At 38.7% G+C, this 25,719-nt stretch overlaps 1 protein-coding gene across 1 annotated transcript in view; it reads left to right on the top strand.

The window, feature by feature from the left end:
* Positions 1–25,719, top strand: part of LOC129938337 (cation-independent mannose-6-phosphate receptor) — a 132,082-nt gene that overhangs the window by 4,584 nt on the left and 101,779 nt on the right. The window contains exons 2-8 of the mRNA XM_056045817.1: positions 573–774; positions 924–1,075; positions 1,158–1,309; positions 1,383–1,517; positions 1,587–1,728; positions 1,794–1,912; positions 1,984–2,093. Coding sequence (XP_055901792.1) covers positions 573–774; positions 924–1,075; positions 1,158–1,309; positions 1,383–1,517; positions 1,587–1,728; positions 1,794–1,912; positions 1,984–2,093 — 1,012 coding nt within the window. The remainder of the gene's footprint in view (positions 1–572; positions 775–923; positions 1,076–1,157; positions 1,310–1,382; positions 1,518–1,586; positions 1,729–1,793; positions 1,913–1,983; positions 2,094–25,719) is intronic.

Genomic DNA, 25,719 nt, shown 5'->3' on the forward strand with positions numbered 1-25,719 from the left:
GCGTCTTGCATTAGCAGCAGTTTACAAGTAGCGATTGGTATGCCAGTACTTGCCAAACGTGGTAGATGGGCTGTTCTGTACCGTTCCTGGCGAGTTCATCTGCCTTACAGTTAAATGGAATGTCTCTTTGGCCCGGCACCCAGCAAAGGTGAATATTAAACTTTTGCGCCATCTCCATTAGAAATGATGTCTTTAATCTCAACCATAATTGTGTGCGGGTAATGTTGTCAGGGATGGAGATGATCAACAGTTTTTTAAGCCGAATCCGAACGTCTTATTTCAGAAAACACTTTTCATGACAAGAATTACTCTTGGAGAATTTGTCAATTCCACGCAAAAAGCAGTACCCGTGGAAAAAAACTTTAAAAGCAGAGGTTGAACCCAAGACCTCTGGCACTAACCACCACGCCACGGGTGGTGTACAAAAATCATCATACGAACTTTATTCCTATCAGATTTTTTTTACAGAAAAATATGAAAAGTTTTGTATTTAGCACAAAAATGTTTCTTAATTTTAAATATACTTTTATATAAAAAAACGATTCAAATTAAATTAAATATCTTTTCCTCAGGGATTTGTATGCGGTGTAACTGAACCAGTCTACAATTACACGTTCGATTTCACTTCATTGAGTTCTGACTTAGCTCTAACTGCAACAAGTAATCTTGGGGACATTTTCGAATTCAATATATGTCGTAATCTAACAAAAACATGCAATGGGCAACAAGATGTTTCAGCCTGCATGAAACGAGGCAAACAAGAGTATATTCTAGGTAAGGTGTAACAACATACATATATCAAATGTTGATTTTGGTTAAAGATTCACTCTATCTACAATTTACAACCAACAACAAAACCCACTCAAAAAGCCACATTTTATGTCTTTTACACCCAAACATACATATTTCTTCTCTTTTCTAAGGAACTCAACAGCAGCTAACCTACAAAAGTGGTAAAATGTTCTTTACATTTACGAATGGCTCCAAGTGCAAGGATAACACTTTATATCAACTCAATGTAATTCTCGGTTGTGATTACACTATGGATAAACTTCAGTCGCAGGTTACTGCTTATGTAAGTAGTTTTTGGTTCTGAAATTGTATGCATATTTGAATAAGTTTTAATGAATGGGTATGGGTATGGTATTGGATTTCAGAATGAAAATGATTGTTCGTTTTATATCTTGTTGGAAACTTCAGCAGCATGTCTTCCAGCACCAGATGCGGTCAAATCGAACTTGTGCACAGCAAAGGATCCCTCCACAGGACATACGTACAATTTACTTCCTTTGAGTGATTCCAACCATAGGTAAATTGTTTCTTTTAAAATGTTGGATTTTGGATATTCGATTATATTGAAAATAAATTATTTTAATTTGTAGAGTATATGATAGAAATGGTTCCATGTTTGTTATAAATGTATGCAAGCCGGTTCTTTATGGGGAAGCTGCTATGTGTCCACCTGGAAGCAGTGTTTGTCGTGTAATTGATATGAATGACACCAAAGATTCGGATAGGTAAACTATTGGGAAAAAAAAAATGGCAATCAGTTATTAATTTATTTTCAATTCAATTTGAAATTAAAGATTTGTTAATTATGGTACAGTGGAAGCTAATCCAATAGTGGAAAATGGTCAGCTGCTAATTAGACATAAATCCGACACTCCTTGCAATGCAACACACAACTATACTTCGGTTATCAAATTTGGTTGCGATAGAAACATTGAGGTTTGTTTCATATTTGTGATTGATATTTGAATATTTCGAAAACAAATATTGTATTTATTTTTTAGTATGGTAGTCCTGATTTTATGGGAAAGAAAGGATGTATGTACGAGTTTTCATGGCTTAATGCAATGTCTTGCAATACTATAGAACCATGTGTGACTTATGATCCAATAAGTGGTTTTAAGTGAGTTTTGAAATCGAGGTCTATGTATAAGATACCAATTGATTATTAATTATATTTTTTTTATTTTATAGATACAACATGAACAGCCTTAAAAATGAAACGTACAATTTGGTTTTGAATGGCAAAAATTATACTTTTGGAATTTGTACAGATGCGGGGTCAGCATGTCTGGAACATGATGGTAAGTGATTGTTAAATAAATACTGGATCTTTTCCTAACATCTTTGATATCTTCTTAAACTGAAAACAAATTGAGTGGAAAGATAATTTTTCTTATTTAACCTTTGAAAGATCAACATATTTCATAGATTATAAGATAAACACAAATTTTTATCTCGATTTGACTCAGGTTATCCATCTGAGGTTAAAAGAACAAAATTGGGTGCATTCTTTAAGCAGGTAACTAGGTAGTCAAAATTCAACTAGATTCTTGAATGCAAAAGTGCACAACAAACCTAATAATATAAATAACAAATGTAAATATATAAAATAGGAAACATCTGTGTTCTGAGAACTTTAAATATTCTTCTGTTTTAAAATTAAATACAATCATAAATAAGATAAGATATGAATTAATTATATTTATACTAGCTGACCCGACAAACGTTGTTTTGTCATATAAATAATTTCTAGAGAATATTTTGATATAAATAAATAACTTATTGTGTGTGTGTTAGAATGTGGTATATAAGTGGGAGAGGTAAAGAGCACTGCAAACGGTGACAAAATATTAAAATAACAAATCACCAAACAAATTTTTTAAATTTACTACAATTAATTCTTTAAAATTATAAACATATCGCTAATTATGACAATACTACAAAAAAACAATATCAAATCCTTTATATACAGTGTGTACAATATTTTCTGTGATTCCCTCTTTCTCCAATACAAACAAACTGGATGGTTTGCCCACTCAAGAGCACGCCACGTACAATTGTACGTGTGAAAAACATAAAGTGATCAAATATAAGCCGAAGACTTATTCATAGTCATTGCAAAGCCAATCTTATTGGAAATTGAGTTGAATTGGCACTTCTATGGGTATAATAGGGATTCGCGGTAATAATCATGTCACCTCCGAATTCCATTTAGAATTATGGCTTCGATAACATGTTTTATTAATTTTTTAATTACTAATCGCGTGCCGTTGCACAACCGTGGTGCTTTCAAATTACAGAGTAAAATTACCAGAGCTCCAACCTTCAGTTGAAAATTATTCAGTTCAAAATTATTATTGAAAATTATTATTCAATGAGTTCAAAAACTCAGTTGAATAATTTGCAGCTTCGGTAGCATCACAAACTGTATCAATAGATTTGTATCACATCAAGTCTCCAGGTAACAAATGTTGTATCTTGAGATTTAATTCGTTAACATTCACATTTTTTTGCTGCTAAAATTGCCCTTTCTGCCAGCCACTCAAAATTTGTATATTATTTGTGTTCTGTACATCGGGAAAAATCTGGTCAAAGAGAGCATCTTTTGAATTAATAATCTTGCAGAAATCGACCGCTAATTTTATGCATCCAGTTTCATCTGTAGTAACTTTTCCGTCGCCTATGTCTAACAGTTGCTTTGAGAATGTTTCAGCGGATGGATCCTGAAGCATTTGGACACGCATATTCACTTTCAGTTCTACTTTTTCAACATTACGCCTCCGTGGCCATGATTTTAAGCACGCGTTGATCTCATCAGCGTACTTTGAACGCGGTGTTTGTATAAAATCACCTGAAAGGAGTAACAGAGTGCCGCAAAATAGTCTGTTGTTGTTTTATATATATTTCAATGTCCTATTCAACACCACAAGCCAATGTTTGTGTGCAAAAGTGCATTCATCCCAGATGATAATGTTACACTGTTTCAGCACTTGGCCATGGATGATTGTTTAGTGGCAGTTTATTATACTGAATAAGCTGTTCTGCCTCCATCCAATAAAGTTGCCGCGATGCCATAAGATGCAAAGCAAATGCGTAACTATTATTTTATCGTAGTTTATCAGGAATTAGTGAAATTAGAAATATTTTGCCAGTTCCACCTGGTGCATACCGAAATGACTGAGTGGTAAGTTGGCAATGATAACGCAAAGATCCTCAATAGCAATCAATGCTTCATTGTACATAGAGTCACTGAATACTATAGTAAGATCGTTGCAGCGTGTACGATGTTGATGCAATTTAACCATAGCACTGCACTTAGGAATATAAAAAAAAAAACAGATAAAAACCTATTCTCAGATCTAACGAATGTATTTGCAAAATTTCTTTGAAATTGGTTAAGCCGTTTCGGAGGATTATGGCAACTAACTCTGTGACAGGAAAATTGTATATATTAGATTTTAATGTTAAACGATTTTTTTTCATTTTGAGTCCTTATGTCTTTACGGAGCAGCTGATTGTGAAATGTCAAAAGTAGCGTCCACTAACTGCGTAGCCGAAATTTGTACAACACGTAGGAAGAGAAATTTTGTAGTTGCATTTAGCAAATCAGAATAACGTGACTACTTAGTCACCAGCTTCCTGAATGCCTCCTTAACCCTTCGAGGCCACACGGTGTTACTCATTCATTACCCCACGATGAAAAACCCAATTGAACAATATATTTTATGCTTTGTCACTTGGAGAGTTCTTCAACATTTCTTATGGTTTTGGTTGGATAATTAAAATTAGATTTAAAAAAAGGAGCATATTTTTAATGAACAATGGTTACGGTTTAATTTGAAATGTTTAAGACATCTAATTACACTGCTAACAAATCGCCAGGGTTAACGAATCCCCCACGTGGCTGCTAAGAGTTAAGGTAGACTATTGCATAAGTCAGTGATATATTTATGTTTTGTTAAAAAAAAAACACAGTTTATAGCGGAAAGTGTCAGATAACGTCTTTTAGCTCATGATTTATATAGTACCTTGATTTGCCGAATATTCAATCTTAATATATATAAAATAAAATTAATATTACTCAGATCCCCTTATGAGTTAGACAATCAAAACATCTAAAGCAATTTTTGAATTCATAATGTTATAAGTTTATAAAATTAAATCGATTTTATGGTTTTTGAGATTTGTCTCTAAACAATTTTACATACTGAAGTTTAAAAAGCTCAACATAATGGTATTTGAAACTTTGATAATATATTTTGCATACCCCGCATTGTATTAAAACTTAAGATGGATGGAATGCGGTGGGTAGTTTACTAAGCTTGGATGAGCGGCACGTCCTTGTGGCGGTCAATGGTCACTACTATCACAATTAACTCTATAGCATAGAGGTACTTTAGCTTGTATTGTCTATCTGTTGTTTCGTGAAAGTTATTTTTTTTGTTAGCGAAAGCAAGAAACTGAGCGACTTTACGTCACACATGGTTGTTATACAGATTTGCCTTTGAGTTTCCAAAGGAAGTTCCTAGAATTTGTTGCTTTGAGAATTTTTTAAAGCATTGCATAACCAAAAAAGGAAATAGTATGGAATTCAATTACCCAGAGCAAATCAAACTTGGACACAACAAAGTGTTTTTCTTGGAAACAGTACTTTTAATTTTTACATTTTACCATTTAATTTTCTATTTTTTATTGTAAAATGTATTTAATATTTGTTTGTCTATTTTAAGTGTTTTATTTGTTAGAAAAATGTCTCTCCCACCTAAACGGGGAAAATAGGCCCCTTCCCACACGATTTTGTTTTGCCTTAATCAAACCTAATCACCGTCATATTCATACAAATGTATATGTGCATCAAAAAATATTTTCAATTTACCCAAAATTATCTCATTTTAAATAACCTCATTGCTATAAAAATAAAAAATTGGGTGGCGCAACAGGCCGTTAAGAACTAGGACCTAGTGACTTACAACTCTCAACCTCAACTCTCTCAGGGGACCGAACAGCTAATTTGAGAAAGCACTTTTTCATGACAAGAGTTACTCTTGGAGAATTTGTCAATTCCTCGCAAGAGGCAGTACCCTTGAAAAGACCCTAGATGGATCGAACCCAAGACCTCTGGCATGACAGTCAAACGCACCAACCATCATGCCACGGGTACAACTTCATTTCATTGTTTCAGTTTTAACGAAAGTAAATGTAAAATTGTCTCTATCAAAATTTTAATGTCTATTTCCCTTGGTTATCGCAACAAGCAGCGCTTCAAAATCCTACCAAAAAAGTTAAACTTGTTTAGGAGCACCTGCTCAAATATGCGAGTTATATATAAGAATGAATGAAGGCTTTGTTAATTACAGCCAGATCGGAAGGGCTGAACAATATTTTGCACCTAAGCACGTGGCAGCAATTATGGCAATATCGAACATGTAATTATTCCATAAAAAGTGATCTGAGATACCTCTTAAAACCATCCAACGCGATTTGTACTAAACGGTTATGAAGGTAGTTTTTAATCCAACGAAGAAGAGATTCATCAATACTAAAAGCACGTTTCGATAAGAGAGCTTGGTGTTAAATTAAACTCTATCAAATGCTTGTGAAATATCAAGTGCAATAATCTTCATCATCATCAACGGTTCGACAACCGGGATCTGGACTCTTACAACAAGTCACTCTACTTATCCCGATCGCTAGCTGACGCCATCCAGTTGCGCTCCCCAAGGCTTCGGACATCCTGGTTTACAACATCTCTTCAGCGTAAGCATGTTCTGCCACGCTGTCGCCTACCATACAATGTACTAAAAAGGTCTTTCTGATATTTCTCTTCAATCATACGAAGTAGGAGTCCTGACCACCGGAGTCTACCAACTTTAGTTTTTGTCCCAATATCAGCTTCGAGGTTCGATTGCTACAGTTCTTGCGTCTCCGCAACCGTCCTTCCTCACATAAGGGTCATCAATTCTTTGCAACATCTTTCTTTCGAACGCGCCTAAGAGGTCGGAGTGCCTTTTACTAAGCACCCAAGTTGCAGCAGTATCATTAATAATCTTACTTTCTCCGAAACGATGTAAAGATTTGCTCCACAGTTTGGTTAGGTAAGCCATTAAATCACAGCCATACTACCGGTCACTAAGAAGCTTCGAAACTTCGGGATAAGCACCCAAGTTGCAGCAGTATCATTAATAATCTTACTTTCTCCGAAACGATGTAAAGATTTGCTCCACAGTTTGGTTAGGTAAGCCATTAAATCACAGCCATACTACCGGTCACTAAGAAGCTTCGAAACTTCGAAAGAAGGGACGTAAGTGTAATTAGACGATAGTTAGAGGAGGAGTACAAATGCTGTTTTCTATCTACTCGGTACCTTACATACCAGTTTCGCCAGTGTGGAAGAACACCTCTTCAGAACAATAGGAAGGAAACTATCCTATACTATTCGAGCCAGCGTATTTGAGTCTTTCAAGGTTTTTAAGCACTATTGCAAGGGCACGAGTGCGAAAGAAGATTCCTTCTATAAAATCTCTTACGCTCTCAACTACAAGAGTACTCTCTCTTATGGTCGAATTAATAGCAAACTGTGCTGAAGAAAATTGGCTTTTTCAATCGAGCTTACATAGGGAATGTCATTGTACACGAGCGTTAAAACCGACGATGATGATGATTGTATTTGGTTCGTCGAACATGACTGTTACAGATCTTTCTAGCTTGTTCGAACTTATTTCGGTTTTCGTCAATAGGATTGGTTTTATAAAATTAAATTAAAAATCAAAACCAGCTCTATAAAGAAAAAAACCCTTCTGTTATTTGTTATAAATCTACTTAATTTTAATATTATTCTTATCTTTTTAAAAACATAAATTAATTTGTCGCAAAATTTTTATTTTTAAGATTTAGTTCAGTTGCTTGCAGTTGGCAGGAAAAGTTGAAAAAGGGAAAAATTTATTCATTGTAAAATTTGGAAAACATCGGATAGTTAGGAAATTTCTGGATAAAAGACGTTTTGCGTGAATTTTGGGTGAGAACTTTAACAAGATAAAAACGTATAAATAGATAGCTCTGCACTAGTCTTTCAAGTACGATGTTAAAATATCGCGTGACAGCGCATCACCTTGTCTAAAACCTTTTTTGACATCGAAATGTTCTGTTAAGTTTCTTCCAACTTAATAACCAAATTATTATCTACTGTTTTGAAGAGCTCGGCATTCAAGCCATTTGCTCCAACAGCTTTGTTAGACTTCAACTTCGATATGGCAATCTTTACTTCGTCTAAGACGGAAAGAAGGGATTGTTGGATTTTGTCGTGTATGTTAAATGGATCATTCTGCCTGACAGCGGAGTAAGGATCGTCGCGTTCGTGGGCGTTATATAGTCTTCAGAAGTGGTCCCTCCAGATCCTCAGCATGGACTGCGGTTCCACTATGATGGTTTTCACTTTCGTTTTTGCAGCCTTCGGTTCTGGTTTATGTACCTGTGAATTTCGTTTCACCTGTTCATAAAACTTCCGAATTTCATTCCTTCTTTTAAACCTCTCAACATCTTCGACCGCACGCTTCTTATGCCCTCTCTTTTTCCTTCTGAGAAGTCGGAGCAGCTCTCGTCCTTTTATGCAGCGCCGCTTTGCGTGTCTGTTGTTTGGCTGCATTTGCCTGCCGACATTCCTCATCAAACCAGGGGTTCCTTGTTGGTGGCTGCTTGAAACCCAGTACATCAGAGGTGGCTTCTCTGATTGCATCTTGGCAATGTTGCCCCTGGTTTTCGATACATTGTGTTGGCGGCAGAGAACTTTGAGAGAGGTTACTTGTGACTCGGTCGGAGAAGGATTTGGCGATCTCTTGCGAATGTAGCCGTTTGACTTTGTGTCTTCTCCCAGAATCTCCCTGTTTTGACTTGGGTCTGTGTTGTGACAATTTAGTCACAGCGAAGACTTATTTGTGAACGCAGTATAAATACAAACTTGGTATTTTTTCGTTACGTTACAAATCCTTTATTTTAAAGAAATAAGTATTAATACATATGTATAGGAGTTCAATAATGGTCTTACTTACTTAGTCTAATTTATGATAAATAGCCACCAAGTGGCCGGCAAAAGTTAAATTTGTAAATTTATAAGAAACTTGCCTCGTGGCTTACAAAAATGGCGAAGCTATATTCCCCTCGTACCAACATTCAATCAAACCAAAAAAAGGATGTAATTGTTAAATGTTGAATTATAGTTTGTTTGATGATTGAATGTTGGTATGAACAGATTATAGCTCCATCTTACACTCGGTTGGAGTAACTACAATTCTTTTTTAGGATGTGTACACATCCCTCTCAACACTCCCCCTCGGTAGTTTCTCCTGGGCAAGTGTTAGGGGGGTCTTGATGTCGAGGACAGCTAGCTTGACTGCGGGTCTTTCATACACCCCATTCGCCGTCTGTACGAAAGCACTTCGTACTTGATTATCTTTGGATGATCTTTTCACGTTTACTATTCGCCCTTTCGGCCAGCTATTCCTGGGATTAGTTGGGTCCACAATAAGGACTAAGTCTCCCACTTCTAAGGGTTTTGCCGGAGTGAGCCATTTTGTTCGTCTGGTAAGCGTAGGTAGGTATTCTGCTATCCAGCGCTTCCAGAAACGGTCCGCAAACTGTTGTGAGATGAGCCAATTTTTTCGCAGTACTGTTGCGTCATCGTCGAATTGTGCTAATGGTTTTGACCCACATTGTGATCCTAACAGAAAATGGTTAGGAGTTAGAGCTTCTGGATTGGTTGGATCTATTGGAATATATGTCAACGGTCGTGAGTTCACTATGTTCTCAGATTCTATTAACATAGAGCGAAGTAGTTCATCGTTTGGGTTTCTTGATGGCATAATAGAGTAGAGAACATTTTTAATAGATCGTACTAGCCGCTCCCAGCTACCGCCCATATGTGGCGAGCCAGGGGGTATGAACTTCCACTGAGTTATTGTGGTGGTGAAGGTTTCCATCAGTTTATCTTTCTGAATACTGGCTGCGGCTTCTCTCAGCTCTCGTTCAGCCCCGCAAAAATTGGTACCATTATCGCTGTGGAACTCAATCGGTGTACCTCTTCTGGCTATGAAATTACGAAGGCAAAGGATGCAAGAGTCTGTTGTCAGCGTATGAGCAACTTCTATGTGAACCGCTCTAACGGTGAGGCAGGTTAGAAGAACTCCCCATCGCTTTTCCGTTCTTCGCCCTACGGTGACACATAAGGGGCCGAAGTAGTCCACGCCAACATATGAGAAAGGTCGGCAGAACGAAGCTAGTCTCGCTTGAGGAAGTGGCGCCATAATCGGTGGGTGCGGCCGTGCTTTGTTTATTTTGCAGCGTGGGCATAATTTCTTGATAGCTTTGAGAGCGGACCGCAGTTGAGATATATAGAATTTCTGACGAAGAGTGTTGACGACGGTTTCATCACTTTGATGGTTAAAATGGCAGTGAACATCTTCGATAATTAGCACCGTAATTCGATGGTATCTTGGAAGAATAACAGGCAGTCTGAGATCTTGATTGAGTTCTTGTTTTAGAGAAATGCGTCCATTAGCTCGTATAAGATGGTTTTCATCCAAAAATGGGTTAAGGTTAAAAAGTGGGCTACTTCGTTCAACACCACGGTTCATTGTTAGATCTGCAATTTCTTCGGCGTATACACATTTTTGAGCCTCTCTCACCAATGCATTTTCGGCTGACTGTAGTTCGCTTCTTAATAGGGGGCCGCTCACTTTGAGTGTTTTATTCCTTCTGGTTGATGTATTGTTAACAAAACGCAGGGCATACGCGGTACTCCTCAGTAATTTTCGCCAGGTGGATATTTCGTGTGACCGAAAGATGTTTTCTTGGCCAATATTGTGAACTGATACGAAATGTGTTTTCAACTCTTCGATTGTAGAGCCCACAATCACCTCTTGTGGCCACTCGTCTATGGTTGATTTCAAGAAAGTTGGTCCGTTGAACCATCTACTGGTTGATTTGAGTTCCGGCGGCCTTTGCCATTTCGTGGCTTCATCGGCGACATTCATGTGTGTGGGAATCCATCTCCATTCTGTTACATCAGTGAGCTCCAAAATCTCACTCACCCTGAATGCAACGTACTGTCGGTATCTTCGGTGGTCCGAACGGAGCCAACAGAGAACAGTCTTGGAATCTGACCAGAAATATCGACTCTTGAAAGTGATTCCGTGCGAGTCTATAATACTTTTAGCAAAGCGTGCTCCGAGAAGTGCCGCCTGTAACTCCAGTCGCGGAATTGTAAGTGCTTTAAGAGGGGCGACTCGAGTTTTTGCTCCTATGAGTGCTGTCTCCGTCAGTTCGTTCTTCAAATTTCTAATGTAAGCCACAGCCGCAAAACCGTTTTCGCTTGCGTCAACAAAGATGTGCAGTTGAATTTCAGACCCCCAATCGGATGAGACATAACATCTGGGAATACGTAGCTCTTCAATCTTGGAAAGATGATATGTCCATGTAAGCCATTTGTGGTACTCCTCATCCTTAATTTCGTCGTCCCAATCGATTTTAGAGCGCCAGATTTCTTGCAGCAGGATCTTGACATACATGAGAAGGCATGCTATGAGGCCAAGGGGATCGAATATTGTCATCATCACCCTTAGCACTTCACGCTTAGTTGGGCGCTTAGAATCAAAGAGAATTTGTCTTTGATTTCGATCTGAGGTGATCTTAAAAGTAAGGCTATCCAGAGGAGTGCACCACCACATTCCAAGCACTTTTTCTGTGCCCAGCTCAACATTCAAGTCCATACTTAGTTCTTCAGTTGGTGTTGATTGTAGTGCTTTTAGAACTGCGGTTGAGTTTGAGACCCAATTTCTAATGTGAAATCCGCCTTGGCTATGGATGTGTCGTATTTCCTTTGCTAACTTGATCGCCTCCTGTTCCGTTGGTACACTGTCCATGAGGTCATCTACATAATGATTTTCTTTGATCGCGCGGACGGCTCTCGGAAACTCTGCCGCAAACTTATCGGCATTTGTATTCTTGACGAAATGTGCAGCACATGGAGAGCACGTTGCTCCAAACGTCATTACGGTCATTATGTAAACGTCAGGTTGCCTGCTCTCGTCACCGCCCCATAGGAATCGTTGGAAGTGCTGATCGTCCTCTCGAATACCAATCTGGTGGAACATTTCCATAATGTCTCCACAAATTGCAATCTTATCTTGCCTAAACTTGTAGAGTACGGAAGTCAACGAGGTAAGTTGATCAGGACCTTTCAGAAGAAGTGAGTTGAGTGAAGTACCGCGCACCGCAGCTGCCGCATCCCACACAATACGGATCTTCCCGGGTTTGTTGGCATTTTCCACCGGGAAAACTGGTAAGTACCATGACCGCTCTTGATGTTTCATCTGCTCTTGGGGTGTTATTTTACAAGCATAACCTTTGTTGACATATTCGTTAATTTTGCTTTCCAACTTCTTAGCTAGAACTGGATCGCGTTGCATGCGTTTCTGCAGGCAGAGTAGTCTTCTCCTGGCCATGGGATAGCTGTCTGGTAGCTGTACTGTATCGAATTTCCAAAGAAGTGCGGTTTCGTATCTACCATTCTTAAGTACTGTGTGTTTTTGAAGCAGGTCTAGAGCTCTGGAATCATCGTCGGAAATTGGTACCTTTGCTGACTGTAGAGTTCCAAAGTTGTCGTCGCAGATAAATTTGTTTACTAAACTGTGCAGATCTACGCCATTACATTCACAAGCGTGAAGACTGAAGGATTTGTCTAAGTTTACTTCTCGTTCGGAGTTTTTCCCATGAAGAACCCATCCAAGTCGGGTTTTTGTCGCAACGGGTTCATGTCGGTATCCTTCTTTGGATTTTAACGGGAATCCAAGCTGTGCATTGTTAACGCCTATGAGTATTCTTGGTGTAGCTTTGCAGTACGCAGGAAGATCGAGTCCCTTCAGGTGTTCGAACTTCTGCTTCAACTCATCAGGATTCATTGTTTGTGTTGGCAAGCACAGTTTGCTGACAGTGTGAATGTCTGCTACTTGGAATCTTTCGGGATTTGTAGAGGTGCTAGATATTTGCAGGCTGATTAGTTCAGAGTCGTTCTCATACCTTGACGTATTTCCCGTCCACTTTAGACATAGGGGCCGAGGAGTGCCTTGAACATTTAGTTTCTTTGCTATTTCTTTATCAATCAAGGTTACTGACGACCCGTCGTCCAGAAATGCAAACGTTTTTATCCTTGTTCCTCTCCCATAGAGAAAGACTGGGACTACTCGGAACAGGACCGGATCGGTGACGTAGCTTTGACTGACAGATAGTTCTTTGGAATGCACTCCTACGGTTCCATTTGTAGGTGAACCTTGCCCAGCGTTGACGTTGTGGAGTAAACGATGGTGTTTGCGGGTGCAATTATTTTCTCCACAGATCGACTCGGACTGACACCTGCTGCCCAGATGGCGCTTCAAACATCTACGGCATAAGTTGTGCTTCCTCACTTCTTCCCATCGGATTGTTCGGTTAGCCTCTTTAAATTTCTTACACTCCGCAACTGAAGCACAAACGCCTTCACATATGTAGCATTGATTTTCTTGTCTGGTGTTGCCGGTGTAGTGCGCGTTCACAACCGCTTTATCTTTCCACCCTTTTTGTGCCTTCCTTTCGACCACGTTAGTAGACGGAGCCGTTGCCAGAACTCCATTTGCAGCTTCCGCCAGCGAAAACATCCACCTACTGAAGTGCATGAGTGAACATGATGACAGTGATTGTTTATGTATTGCCCAATTAAGACGAAGGCTTGGCGGGAGTTTCTCTACTAGTTCTTGGGTGAGCATTGGATAATTAAGATGGTCAGTAATACCGCAGGCTTCAACTGTAGCGCAAAGATTCTGAACGGCGATGGCAAAGGTGACGATACTATCGAGTTTTTCTGCCTTTGGGGGTGGTGTCGAACTGATTTTGCGGATCAAGGTATTGATAATTAGTTCTGGTCTGCCGTAAAGCATCTTCAGAGTGTCGATTACCCGTCCGACGCAATTTGGTTGAATTATTAGACTCCTTACCGCTTCCAATGCAGAGCCTTTTAAAGCTTTGTGAAGTCTGATGAGATTTTCTTCATCGCTGAATCGGCCCAGTTCCGTGCTCCGGTTAAAACTCGCAATAAAAAGTGGCCATTCTGAGGGGTCACCATCGAAAGCAGGAAGATCTCGGATTAACTGTCTCGCAGCTAAATTGTTCTTCGTTAAGAAGCTATTCGAAAACGTACATTCTGCGGCGTTTTCAAACGATGATGGATGGTGAGTTGAAGCCGGTAAATTTCGTGTCAATGGCGGAGCTGCTAAACTATGGGGCATGAATTCTCGTATGTTGTCAAACGAGTGAAGTGGCTGAGTAGAATCTGTCAAGTTTCGAATTTCTTGATTGTTATCAGACAGATGATGACGAGTGGACGACAGAGATTCCGGAGCCCATCCGTTAGAGCGGTGAAAGATTTGATGAGGCAGCGAGGTGGGCATTAGTAGTGGTAGTTGTTGATGTTCCTGCTTTTGGCAATATGCTGACTCACGGAACTTGGCAAATGGAAGATGACTAGTTGCAGCTGTTGGTCCTGTTGGCTGTCGGTCAAAATTGATCGATGATTGAATCCCAGAACAGCCCCATGATTCATTAATATTTTGTTGTTGAGGAATACTCGGAGGGAAGTGGTTCGGGTTTGCATCCGCGTTTGTCTTTGTGTGCGAATAAACCTTTTCCATGGTTCCTTCAATCCATCTTCGCGAATTCGTCTTAACAACTCTATTTCTATCTAAGCATTTCACTTCATCGACGATTTCACCTTCATCGCTAAAGAGATCATCTGCCAGACTCATCGCCTTGTATTTTTTTGATATATATTCGGCATCCCTTTGACGTCGTAACATCAACTCTTCCTTATCTCGCATTTCTATCAACTGCCTTTCTTCTTCGATTCTCTGCAGCTCAATTTGAAGCCGCTTATTCGCTGGACCATTGGGCGACATTGATTCGTTTGAACGAAATCTAGTTTTTTGTTGCAACTGTTCGATGACGTAGTTATCTTTGTTCGTTTTGTTCCTCAGGGACGATAATGGCATGTTATGGGAATTTGTCATTAATGTGTGCGCATTTGGCTGAGACGTCTTTGTCTGTGGAGGCATTACGGACGGATTGACGGAACTAATTGATGTGCCAGCAGCGTTTGGCTGATAGAAACGTGTCGTTGAGGCGGGGGAGGCTAAAATATGTTCACACATAGCGTCATCCGCCGCCGCTCTATGAAAATTTCCACACATGGCGGCAGCTTCGGTCGCTCTATGCGCAGGAAGTTCATAAACACAATTAGTTGAAGGATCAGATACACTCCCACGCACGACGGCGACGTCGGTCGTACTATACGCAGGAGATCCATAAACGTATGAACTCGATGTATCAGATGCATTTCCACACATTACTGCGACTTCAGTCGTACTATGCATAGGAAAATGTATTGAGGTCGTGGTTGTATCATTCACATTAACGTTGTTTGGTTCAGTCGCATTAGCTATAGCAGTAGTTGTTGCTAACACTGATGACAATAATTGGACGCTTGCATTTAAATTGGCTTTAGTAGTAACCCACCCCACAACAGATGCAGAATCCGTTCCTGAAAAACTAGCTACAGAAAAACTAGCTACGGACCTACCTTGGCAAATTCGGCACAGGAAGGCCTTGTCTCGGATACTGCTGTTGACGTTAGCGCAACTAAAGTGATTCCACATTTCACATCGATCGCACTGCACCATGTCTTCAGCGGAGTCGGGTTTGTCACAGCAAGAGCAATTGAATTCCTCGTCTTGCTCACTAGCAGGTGGCTTCCTTTTGGGTGGCATTCTGGTCAATCCAATAAGATTTGTAAAATGGTGTGACAATTTAGTCACAGCGAAGACTTATTTGTGAACGCAGTATAAATACAAACTTGGTATTTTTTCGTTACGTTACAAATCCTTTATTTTAAAGAAATAAGTATTAATACATATGTATAGGAGTTCAATAATGGTCTTACTTACTTAGTCTAATTTATGATAAATAGCCACCAAGTGGCCGGCAAAAGTTAAATTTGTAAATTTATAAGAAACTTGCCTCGTGGCTTACAAAAATGGCGAAGCTATATTCCCCTCGTACCAACATTCAATCAAACCAAAAAAAGGATGTAATTGTTAAATGTTGAATTATAGTTTGTTTGATGATTGAATGTTGGTATGAACAGATTATAGCTCCATCTTACACTCGGTTGGAGTAACTACAATTCTTTTTTAGGATGTGTACACATCCCTCTCAACAGTCTGGAAACCCGAAGTGCTATCTTGGCTACAACGAAGTAGTGATCCGAGTCGATGTTAGGTCCTTGGAAGGTTCATGGCAATATGGTAAATCTGGTTGACGGTGGATTGATCTAGAGAACTCCAAGTTCTTTTGTAGATGTTAAGTAGATCAACCTAACTGGAACTGTAGACGACAACGTTTATTCACTCAAGGGAATTCCTCCGTCTGCGTAAAAGGAAATCTGCCTCTAGAAGGAAAAACATTCGCCTGATCTATTTACATTTTAAAGAAAAATCTTATGTTTCTGCTAAATCCCTCAGAATTAACTTTTCTCAATTTAAGTAGCATTTCTTAAACGTTTTTATTTCTTATATAAACAAATACATACATACATCTATATATAAACAAAAATGTCGAATACAATATTTTTTGTGAGATGGTATATTTTAAATTTTTGAAATGATATTTGATTCGAAAGTTAATTTTTATCAAGTTTTAGTATTGTTTTTCTGGGGTTTTTATTTTTTGTAAGAAATGTCAATTCGATTTTTCTCAAAATTTTACCGAATGTTGAAAAAGTATTTCTTATAGGACAAAATCAGCTTGAAGCCATAATTTAATTTTTTAAAAAGATATTTGTGTCGAAAATCAATTTTTACCAACTTTTAGTAATGTTTTTTTTTTATTTTTATTTTTATGTTTATTTTTTGTAAACAAACTGTCGAATCGAATTTGTTCGAAGCCAATGTCTTTATTTTTTAAAAAGAAATTTGAGTCGAAAATCAATTATATTGACGTTTAGTAATGTTTTTTAAGGTTTTATTTTTTTTTATAAAAAAAAGCTGTCAATTCGATTTTTCTCAAAATTGTCAAAAGCGTTATTCTTTGTGGCACACAATTATTTTCGAGATGAAATCATTTATTGTTCGTAAAATATTTAGAGGTGACAAATATTTTTTAAAAAGTTTTTCTGATTAATAAAAAAAAACCTAAATTGGATTTTTTCCAAAAATATTCAAGATCGGCATTACGTTACAATATAAAGAGTGATTTTTAAAAAGCTATAGGAAAGTTTTTCAAAAAAAAAAACATACAATTGAAAGAAATGCATAAAATCTTATTATGAATCAAAAGTTCGTTTTATTATTTTATGCAAACGTTGACTTTGACTGCGCCTCAAATGGTCCATCCGCTTAGTCCAATTTGGGTATACTCTTTCCAACATTTCGACCGGTATCTCACGAATAGATGTTGTCTTCCAATGCGTCAATTGAAGCGGACTTGTCTTGTCTGTATAGACATGAACTTTAACATAGCCCCACAAAAAATAGTGTCCGAATTTGAAATAAAATGTTCACCGAACTCGGCACTCAATAGGTAGGTAGAAATGGCGATCTGAAGGCAACCTAGCCTGATACCAAAAACTCGTTTGACCTTTGATTGAAAGGGATAGATTGAGAAGATAGAGAAGCTTCATAGCGATTATGTTAGAGCCATTTTGTCGCATTGAGAAAAAAGATTAGGTCCCTAATCTTTGTCTCAGAAAGCTTATTAAGTTCTTGAAAGAATGCTTTTCCAAAGTATTTCATTCTAGTGTTTGCCAAAGCAGGACATTTGCAGAGGAAATGGATTATCGTTTCACTTTTTCTTTGGTCACTACAGCTACGGCAAAAGGTGTTGTAAGAGATACCCAACTTCTCCGCATGAACTCCAATAGGCCAGTGTCCGGTAAAAACCGCAACAATCCTGGCTATGTCTTGCCTTGTCCTACCTAGAAGATCGTTTGTACGGGTTTTGTTATAGGTGGGTCATATCTTCCTAGATATAATGCAGTTGGGTAAATTTATAGAAAAGATTTTACCCTTCATAGCACCAAGAGGAATGTTAACCATTTCCGCAAGTGAGCTATGAAGGGCCGATCCTTGCCTGGCTAGCTCGTCAGCCCGTTCATTTCCCACGATACCACTATGGCCCGAAACCCAGATCAGGGTGACACCGAGGTTAATATTCAGGTTCGCAAGCTCATTGCGACATTATAAATAAAATAAATTGGGTGGCGCAACAGTCCGTTGAGAACTAGGGCCTAGTGACTACTCTCAACCATTTCTGTGTCCGAGTAATGTTGTCAGGAATGGAGGGGACCTACAGTTTATATGCCGAATCCGAACGGCTAATTTGAGAAAGCACTTTTTCATGACAAGAGTTACTCTTGGAGAATTTGTCAATTTCTCGCAAGAGGCAGTACCCGTGAAACGACTTTAGATGGCATAGGCAGGGATCGAACCCAAGACTCTGGCATGACAGTCCAACGCACTAACCATCATGCCACGGGTACTAAACAATCATCGCGAAATTGCTGAACCAATTAAAATGAGGATATGGCCGAGTTAATGGCTTTGACAGCTGCCTGACTGTCTGTTAAGATAGCCGCATTTCGGTTTTGGTTTGGGTTTTGTTTAAGTATCCTACATGCCTCCCTTATTGCCAGCAGTTCAGCCTAAAAAACGCTAGCAAAGTCAGAGCCTAAAGGATTTGGCTACATTTAGGGACTCGGAAAAGATCCCAGAACCAACTCCGTACTCCATCTTTGAGCCGTCAGTAGAGATGGTTGTGTCGAAACCTATCTAGACGATGTCATCCTCCCAATCTTCTCTGGATTGGAAAATAACCTTAAAACCCTTACTAAGGCTTAAAGTAGGAGTGCCGTAGTCAGTGTCTACCGAGATAATATCTGAGGGAATCAATTTTGTTGTGTTGCAACCAGCTGTTTGATTTCTTCACCCTAATAGCGCTACAGGAAACTATGTGTTTAATAAGAAGGTCGATTGGTAGAAGATCCAAAATAACGTTTAAGGCGTCCTTTGGGCAAGTACGCATGACTCCTGTGGTGCCCACGCAAGCTGTTCTCTGAACCTTCTTTAGCTTATCAATATTATAGGGTTTGCTATGAACAGGCCACCACACAATCGAACCATATGTTAAGATTGGACGTACTACGGCTGTGTACGTCCATAAAATCATCTTCGACTGAAGTCCCCACTTTTTGCCGAAAGTTTTGCTGCAGGCGTAGAAAGCAACACAGGCCTTCTTAACCCGTACTTCAATATTTAGTTTCCAGCTAAGTTTAGGGTCGAGTATAACTCCCAAATATTTTGCAGTGGAAGACAATGATAGGATTTGACCGTTGAGTCGAGGTAGTTCGAAGGGTGGTACTTTAGTTTTGGTAGTAAAGAGCAACAGTTCAGTTTTACTTTGGTTAACTCCTAGTCCACACCTCGTGGCCCAGTTGCTAACTTTCTTCAAAGCTGACTCCGTGATTTCACTAATCACAGAGGTGTACTTTCCTGACACCAATAGCATAAAATCATCCGCGTAGGCTACCGCCTTCACTCCACACCTCTCTAATTTAACGAGAATTGTATCCATGACCAAAAGGCATAGAAGAGGCGAAAGAACACCACCCTAGGGTGTTCCCCTACTCACGTGTTTTGTTGCGATTGTATTGCCTAGAGAGGCTCGAATCTTCCTACCACTGAGCATGGAAAAAATCCATTCTCCAATAAAGTCTTCTACACCGAACTTAACGAGCGATTCTTCCATGGATTCAGTAAGGACGTTGTTAAAAGCACCTTCTATGTCTAGGAAGGTGGCAAGAGTAAATTCTTTATAATGGATTGTTTGTTCTACAGTACGCATTACCTCATGGAGGGCAGTTTCCGTAGATTTGCCCTTAAGATAAGCATGCTGAGAGCTTTCGAGAGGTCGTCCAACTAGGATTTCTCTAATATAGTAATCAAGAATGCGCTCCAAGGTTTTAAGCACAAAATATGTTAAGCTTATTGGTCTGAAATCCTTCGCGGATTCGTGACCTCGCCTACCCACTTTCGGGATAAAAACTACTTTGACCTGTCTCCACGACATGGGCACATGTTTGAGAAGGAGACATCCTTTGAAAATTTGTTCCAGCCATGGAGCTGCCACATCATGCAACTTTTGAAGCATAAACTGGCAGCATGCCATCCATGGCTGGGGATTTTTATGGAGAAAATGTATTGATGGCCCACAAAATATGTTCTCTGGTTATAACGGAGTTGACTTGCTTCACATGAGCTACGTTTAGCTTTGTGGTTTCAAGCGATTTGGGGTAATCACGTTCGCAACCCGGAAAGTGCGTCTTCATCAGTAGCTTAAAAGATTCGGCTGGAGAGGCTGTCCAGGTTCCATCAGGCTTTCTTAGAAATGTTCCTTCGATAAAACGTTGCTGAGCCTTGCGGAGTCCTTTATGTCTTCGATTGATTGACAGTATTCTCTCCAGCCTTGTCTTTTGGCTGATGACAGGGCTTGCTTGTAAATTTAAAGAGAGTCTTTATACGGTTGGTAAAACTTATGTTTGTGGCAGATATTGAAAATTGTCCTCGTCATTTTCCTAAGACTGGACAGGTCTTCATTCCAACAAGAAGGAAGGGTTTTACGGCTATATTTAAGTTGGCAAGAGACTCTAAAAGCTTTACTTATAGAAGTTTCAAAGGTTTTCCCCTTTGATTCAAGGTCTACTATCGATTCAGTGAGATTCGGTAAGTTGCTTAGTTTGGAATTAGCAATTTGACTAAATTTCGTCCAGTCAGTTCTTTTGGGATTTCTGTAAGGCGGAATTTTCCGAGCTCGGAAAGACGAAAGTGTGAGTATTGCCTCTGTTACCAATGGGCATATTATTTTCAATAATAAAATCAAAAAGTGACTCACCTCGTTCGTTGATCACAGAACTTCCCCAAAGGGTATGCCGATCATTTGCGTCGCCTCCGATCAGAGCGTTTGCCTTTTTGATCTTAGCTTGGGTTATGATTTTGCACACTTCCTCCGGAGGTGATGGTGCATTATGGGCAGAGGAAAAAAAGGCCAACCACAAACCCTGTGTATTCTTATCTTCAAATCTGACAACTGTCAGATCGGGAGTGCTAAAATTTGGACATAAACCTTTTAAATGTTTCTTAGCTAAAATACAAGTTCTGGGATTACCTTGGTCTTGATCAACGGTTTTATAAAAGAGGTCGTATTGGTTGTCTTGGAGGCCTCGCACCTTGTGGTTCTTGGATAACGCCAATGTCGAAGTTTTCCACCCTTCTTGGATAACGCCAATGTCGAAGTTTTCCACCCAAAGGAAAACTCTCAGATTATCTGAAGCACACTTAGAGTGCTTCCTCTGAAGACCGCGGATCAGGTCCTGTCCGCTTGGCTTTATGCTCATGAGCGGCAACGAAATGCAAGCCTTCGGTTGTCTAGGGATGAGCTTCAAGCCCTCCCAGTCATTGCTAACCTTAGCAATGCTTTCACTAAGGAAATCCCTAGAAAACCTGTCCGCACACTTACTTACCCTATACCCCCTGAGCATCGAGCCAGAGTTAAAACTAGGGCAGTGCTATTCATATACTTCCTGTGGTTTTGGGTTGCTCACAAGTGCTGGAACTACCAGCGCTAAATGAGCTCCCCTTCAAAGTCTCCAGTTGGAGGCCAAGAGTTCATCCTCCAAGTCTGTGGATGGTTCTACGTTCGTCATGTCTAGTTCGTCCATTCTATAAAAGTTTTTGATTGTTGGTTCCACGAGTAGGCCGGGAAAAAGAGGTCAGCCCCGGCAGAGCCGATATACGGGGGTAAGGCAGAAGATAAGACGGACCCTGCCAATGCATCCGAATGCGACTGGTTTGCCTCCCAGCCTTTCATTCTTCGGCACGGATTATGTATAAGACGCTCACACCACCACTGCACCACTGAAATTAGGGACCCCGTATCTATGGTCAAATTGCATTGCTAATGCTTGCTACTATTAAGGAGTAGGAAACTTCAGCAATTCAACCTGACCTTAGCTGATCTCCATCTTGACAACGTGCAAGACAACTGTGGTGATCATTACTGCCCGGCACCCACTGGGAGGGTTTGAACGAGGATTTTTGCCGTCACTCAATAAGCCCATTGTGCTTATTTACGTACCCATAGAGCCAAAAATGAGCTTCTTCGCTCGCTGGATGAAGCGCGCGATGAACTTTCTTAAAAAAGCACGCATTTTGATAATAAAATTCAATAATTTACAAGCGTTGTTCGTTTTTAAGACGATTCATGGTAAAATTATAGACCAAACTGAAGATGTTTGACAGTGAAACAAAACACGAAACGTGCGTCAGCTGTTTAAACCAGTGTTGCCAAAATGTTAATAGCTAAAAGATCACCCTTTATAATATAAAATTTAATTAAAGGGTCTGGCGTTATAGGTTCGTGAGATATTTGGGTTAACCAAAATTTGCACCTTTTTTTTTTTAAATTGCTATACTAAAAAAAACAACCACTCAATTTGTTAAGAGTCTTTTCTGCATCTTTCTGCATTATTATCTGTATAACAAAATCTATTCGAAGTCGATATCTCTACTGGTTCATGAGCTATGCACGACGAAAAAAACTTCCCGAACGTACGCAGGGGAGAGTGGGTACGAAAGTAAATTTTTGTAAATTTTGTACAATAACTTTTAAACCAAAAGACATAACAAAATAAGACAACACATATATATTGATAAGTCGACATTAGGCTACCATTAAATAATAATTTGCCATCCAACTTTATCCTTTCCCCGAGTGAATGCTGGAAAAAAGAGAGTCAAATGTTAAAACCGTCCTTTATGTCGTACCTATTGTAACAAGCTGAAATGACGGTTGTAACACCACATAAATTTAATTAAATAAAAGAGAAGATTTATTTAAAAAATTCCATAACAATGTGAGATACGTTAAACTAACTTCAATTACAGATTTATTAATCGCAGAAAGCAAAACAAAAAATATCAAAAAATAAACAAACACAAATAAGATTCTTCTTTAAGAAAAGTATAAACAATTTTCGATTTTCTAAATAAAATAAAAAAAAATAATAATAGACGCTCAACATAAATTACTATTCTGTACCCGACTCGCATCGCAGTTTCGGCATTGCAAGAACAGCTGTTTTGATTTACATATCTCCCACACACCTAGTGTGAACCCACATTTTGCAGAAAGTACGAGTACATTGGACCCACTGTCGTTGGTAATGGATTGAATCTTCTTCTTCACTAGAAATTATCGCCTCAAATTAATTCTTACTTTTTGTTGTTCGATTTATTTTCGGCTTCCTAATCTGATTTGGCTTGGATTTGTTGCTTAATTTTTTCTTAGCTTCTTCTTCCAACGCATTTTTTTCAGGGGTGTCTGTCAGGATAGTTGTCCGTCCCCTTTATCTTCCACCTCTTGCAGGAACTGATGGAAGTTTCGATTTTGGATACGGAATAACGATTTCGGGAAAAAAATGTTTCCCGATGCAGTCTGAGGTATGATATCAGGACATGATAAATTCAAATTCAAATTGGCTTCTGGAATAAGAGCAGCTTGAAGGCGATTACAGATTTGGTTTATCAGTAACATCGCAAGGGGAAAACTCATCATCCTCGAAGGAGGCATTCGTATGTTTGCCGAGGTGTTTTATAAAGTTTATGAACTCCGACTGCATCCATCCTGGCGTGGAATCGGCTAAGGTGATAGTTGACTATCATTTTTTGATAGTCAAATTGACGTATCATTTTCATTCCGTCTGTGTAAGATGATTCAATTCAATTCAATTCGATTAAACAATTTCAGATTCAAATTGTCAAAATTCGTTGTTGCCTTGGTGAAATTTTAAATTGATTCTTATAAAATATCTAAATAAAAGTTTCAAATTGGTTGATTTTGAATAAAATTCTTACTTTTCTTGCTTTTTTTTCGAATTGTCGTAAGCTTTGTAGGTCACAGGAATGTGTTTTTTTTAAAGAAACTAAAGTGAACTAAGAAAATTTTCCAGTCGTTTGTGTAAACGTCTGGTAGCTCTATTCGAAAAAAACATATTTGTTTTAAAACCACTATCACATTTTTTTTGTGACAACTTTTTAGGTATCAATTTGAATATTACATTCGATCATTTTGATTGTCATTTATCAACAATCACCTTAGCCGATTATTAGCTGCTCTAATGCTGCCGATGGGTCCGCCTTTAAAGAATATTGGATTGTATTTTTTTAGGGGAAATATAAAAAGAGGGGGAACAGCATTCCCTATAGCATTAACGAGAAGGCACATAGTTACTAGCATTCCTCGCTTGGCGCATGCAATGGCGCCGACTTGCTTCTTGCCTTTTTTTGCGATAACGTTTGATGGTTCATTGTAAGTCCGGTTTCATAGATATTAAATATATCTTTTAGCTGAAATTTAAAACGATCCATAAATCTAGCAAATTATTGAAGAACTTTGACACATTAGGCTTGCTGAAGTTTATTGATTTGCTAGTTCGTTCAGGTTTTCGAATGGCAACCGTTTTATTGCGTTTTAGAAAAGATTTAAGCCATTCTTCACCTGCCATTTGATTCAAATTACAGTTAGCTGGCATTTTTAGCTTGAAAAAGCTTGCCACCTGGTATGCCAGTTTTCGAACACACTTGGTCCATTTTCCATTTTCCATTCAATAGAAAAAAAATCATGAAAACAATTCGATGTTTTTTTTAATTTTATTTATACATACTGCGTAATTATCTGTAAAGACTTTATTGTGGGGCCTGTATCCTGTAACTGGGTAAACAGCGTTTTCAGGGGAGTCTCGAAAAAATTGAGTTTAAAGTAACGTGCAGATATTATAAGCCTTTGACACACTTCGAATTGATTTGCAATTTTTTAGGACTTCTGCTGCTTCTATCATTATATTTTTGGAAATCATGCCTCGAGAGGTTTTTCTTGTTCTTTGTCGTGGCATTTTATGCTCCCAAAATAGAAATCGTGATAATTTATTAAAGAAAGTTCCTACAATTTTCATTGAAGATCAAAACAAGAACTGTCACATGTTACAGCAGTCCACTCAAAAAATGTTACAACAGTCCACATCTGTTTTTTTTTTTAAATTGAATATGAAATTTAAAAAAACTCTTGGGTCGATCATAAAAACTTTAACAGCTTCGAATAAAGAAAAAAAATAACTAACACAGCTTCCACTTTATATAAACGATGTTATTCGTTAAATAATACACACACAAAATTTACGACAGGACCCAAATTTCACATTTTTAACTTTATCTGACACAGTTCAGTGTTTTGAAGTTTGGATTTTTGTGGGTGCATTCAGGACCGAATTGCTAAGATTTCTACATTTAAAAATGAACGTATACAGTCTTAGGGTATTTTTAAAGTTCAATGTTACAAGTTTCAACCGCCCGTGTTAGTTTCGTACCCACTCTCCTCTACTCACGAACGCACAGACATCTTTCTAAAAATCTTTTATTTCGAATCTAAGGACCACGAAACGTCGAGAAAAGTCAACATTTTTAATTCGACAAATCGGTCCGATTTTAAAAACTTGTTATGGATGGCGCTGGGCTACGACCAATACCACGATACGTTGATTTAGACTGGACAATCTTACGTGTGTCTATTTTCGTAGGTTCAAAAAAGTTATTTCGTTTTGTTTTTTATGCGCGTGAAAATAAATGGAAAAACAATCTCAATCCCACATCGACCTCATTGAAGTTTAGACTATCTATTTTTTACTGTCACTCTGAAGTTTATATAAAAGACAGGACAGGATAGTCAAAATAATTAAAATTATCACTT

The sequence above is a fragment of the Eupeodes corollae genome, chromosome 1, assembly GCF_945859685.1.
Source record: "Eupeodes corollae chromosome 1, idEupCoro1.1, whole genome shotgun sequence".
NCBI classification, from domain to species: domain Eukaryota; kingdom Metazoa; phylum Arthropoda; class Insecta; order Diptera; family Syrphidae; genus Eupeodes; species Eupeodes corollae.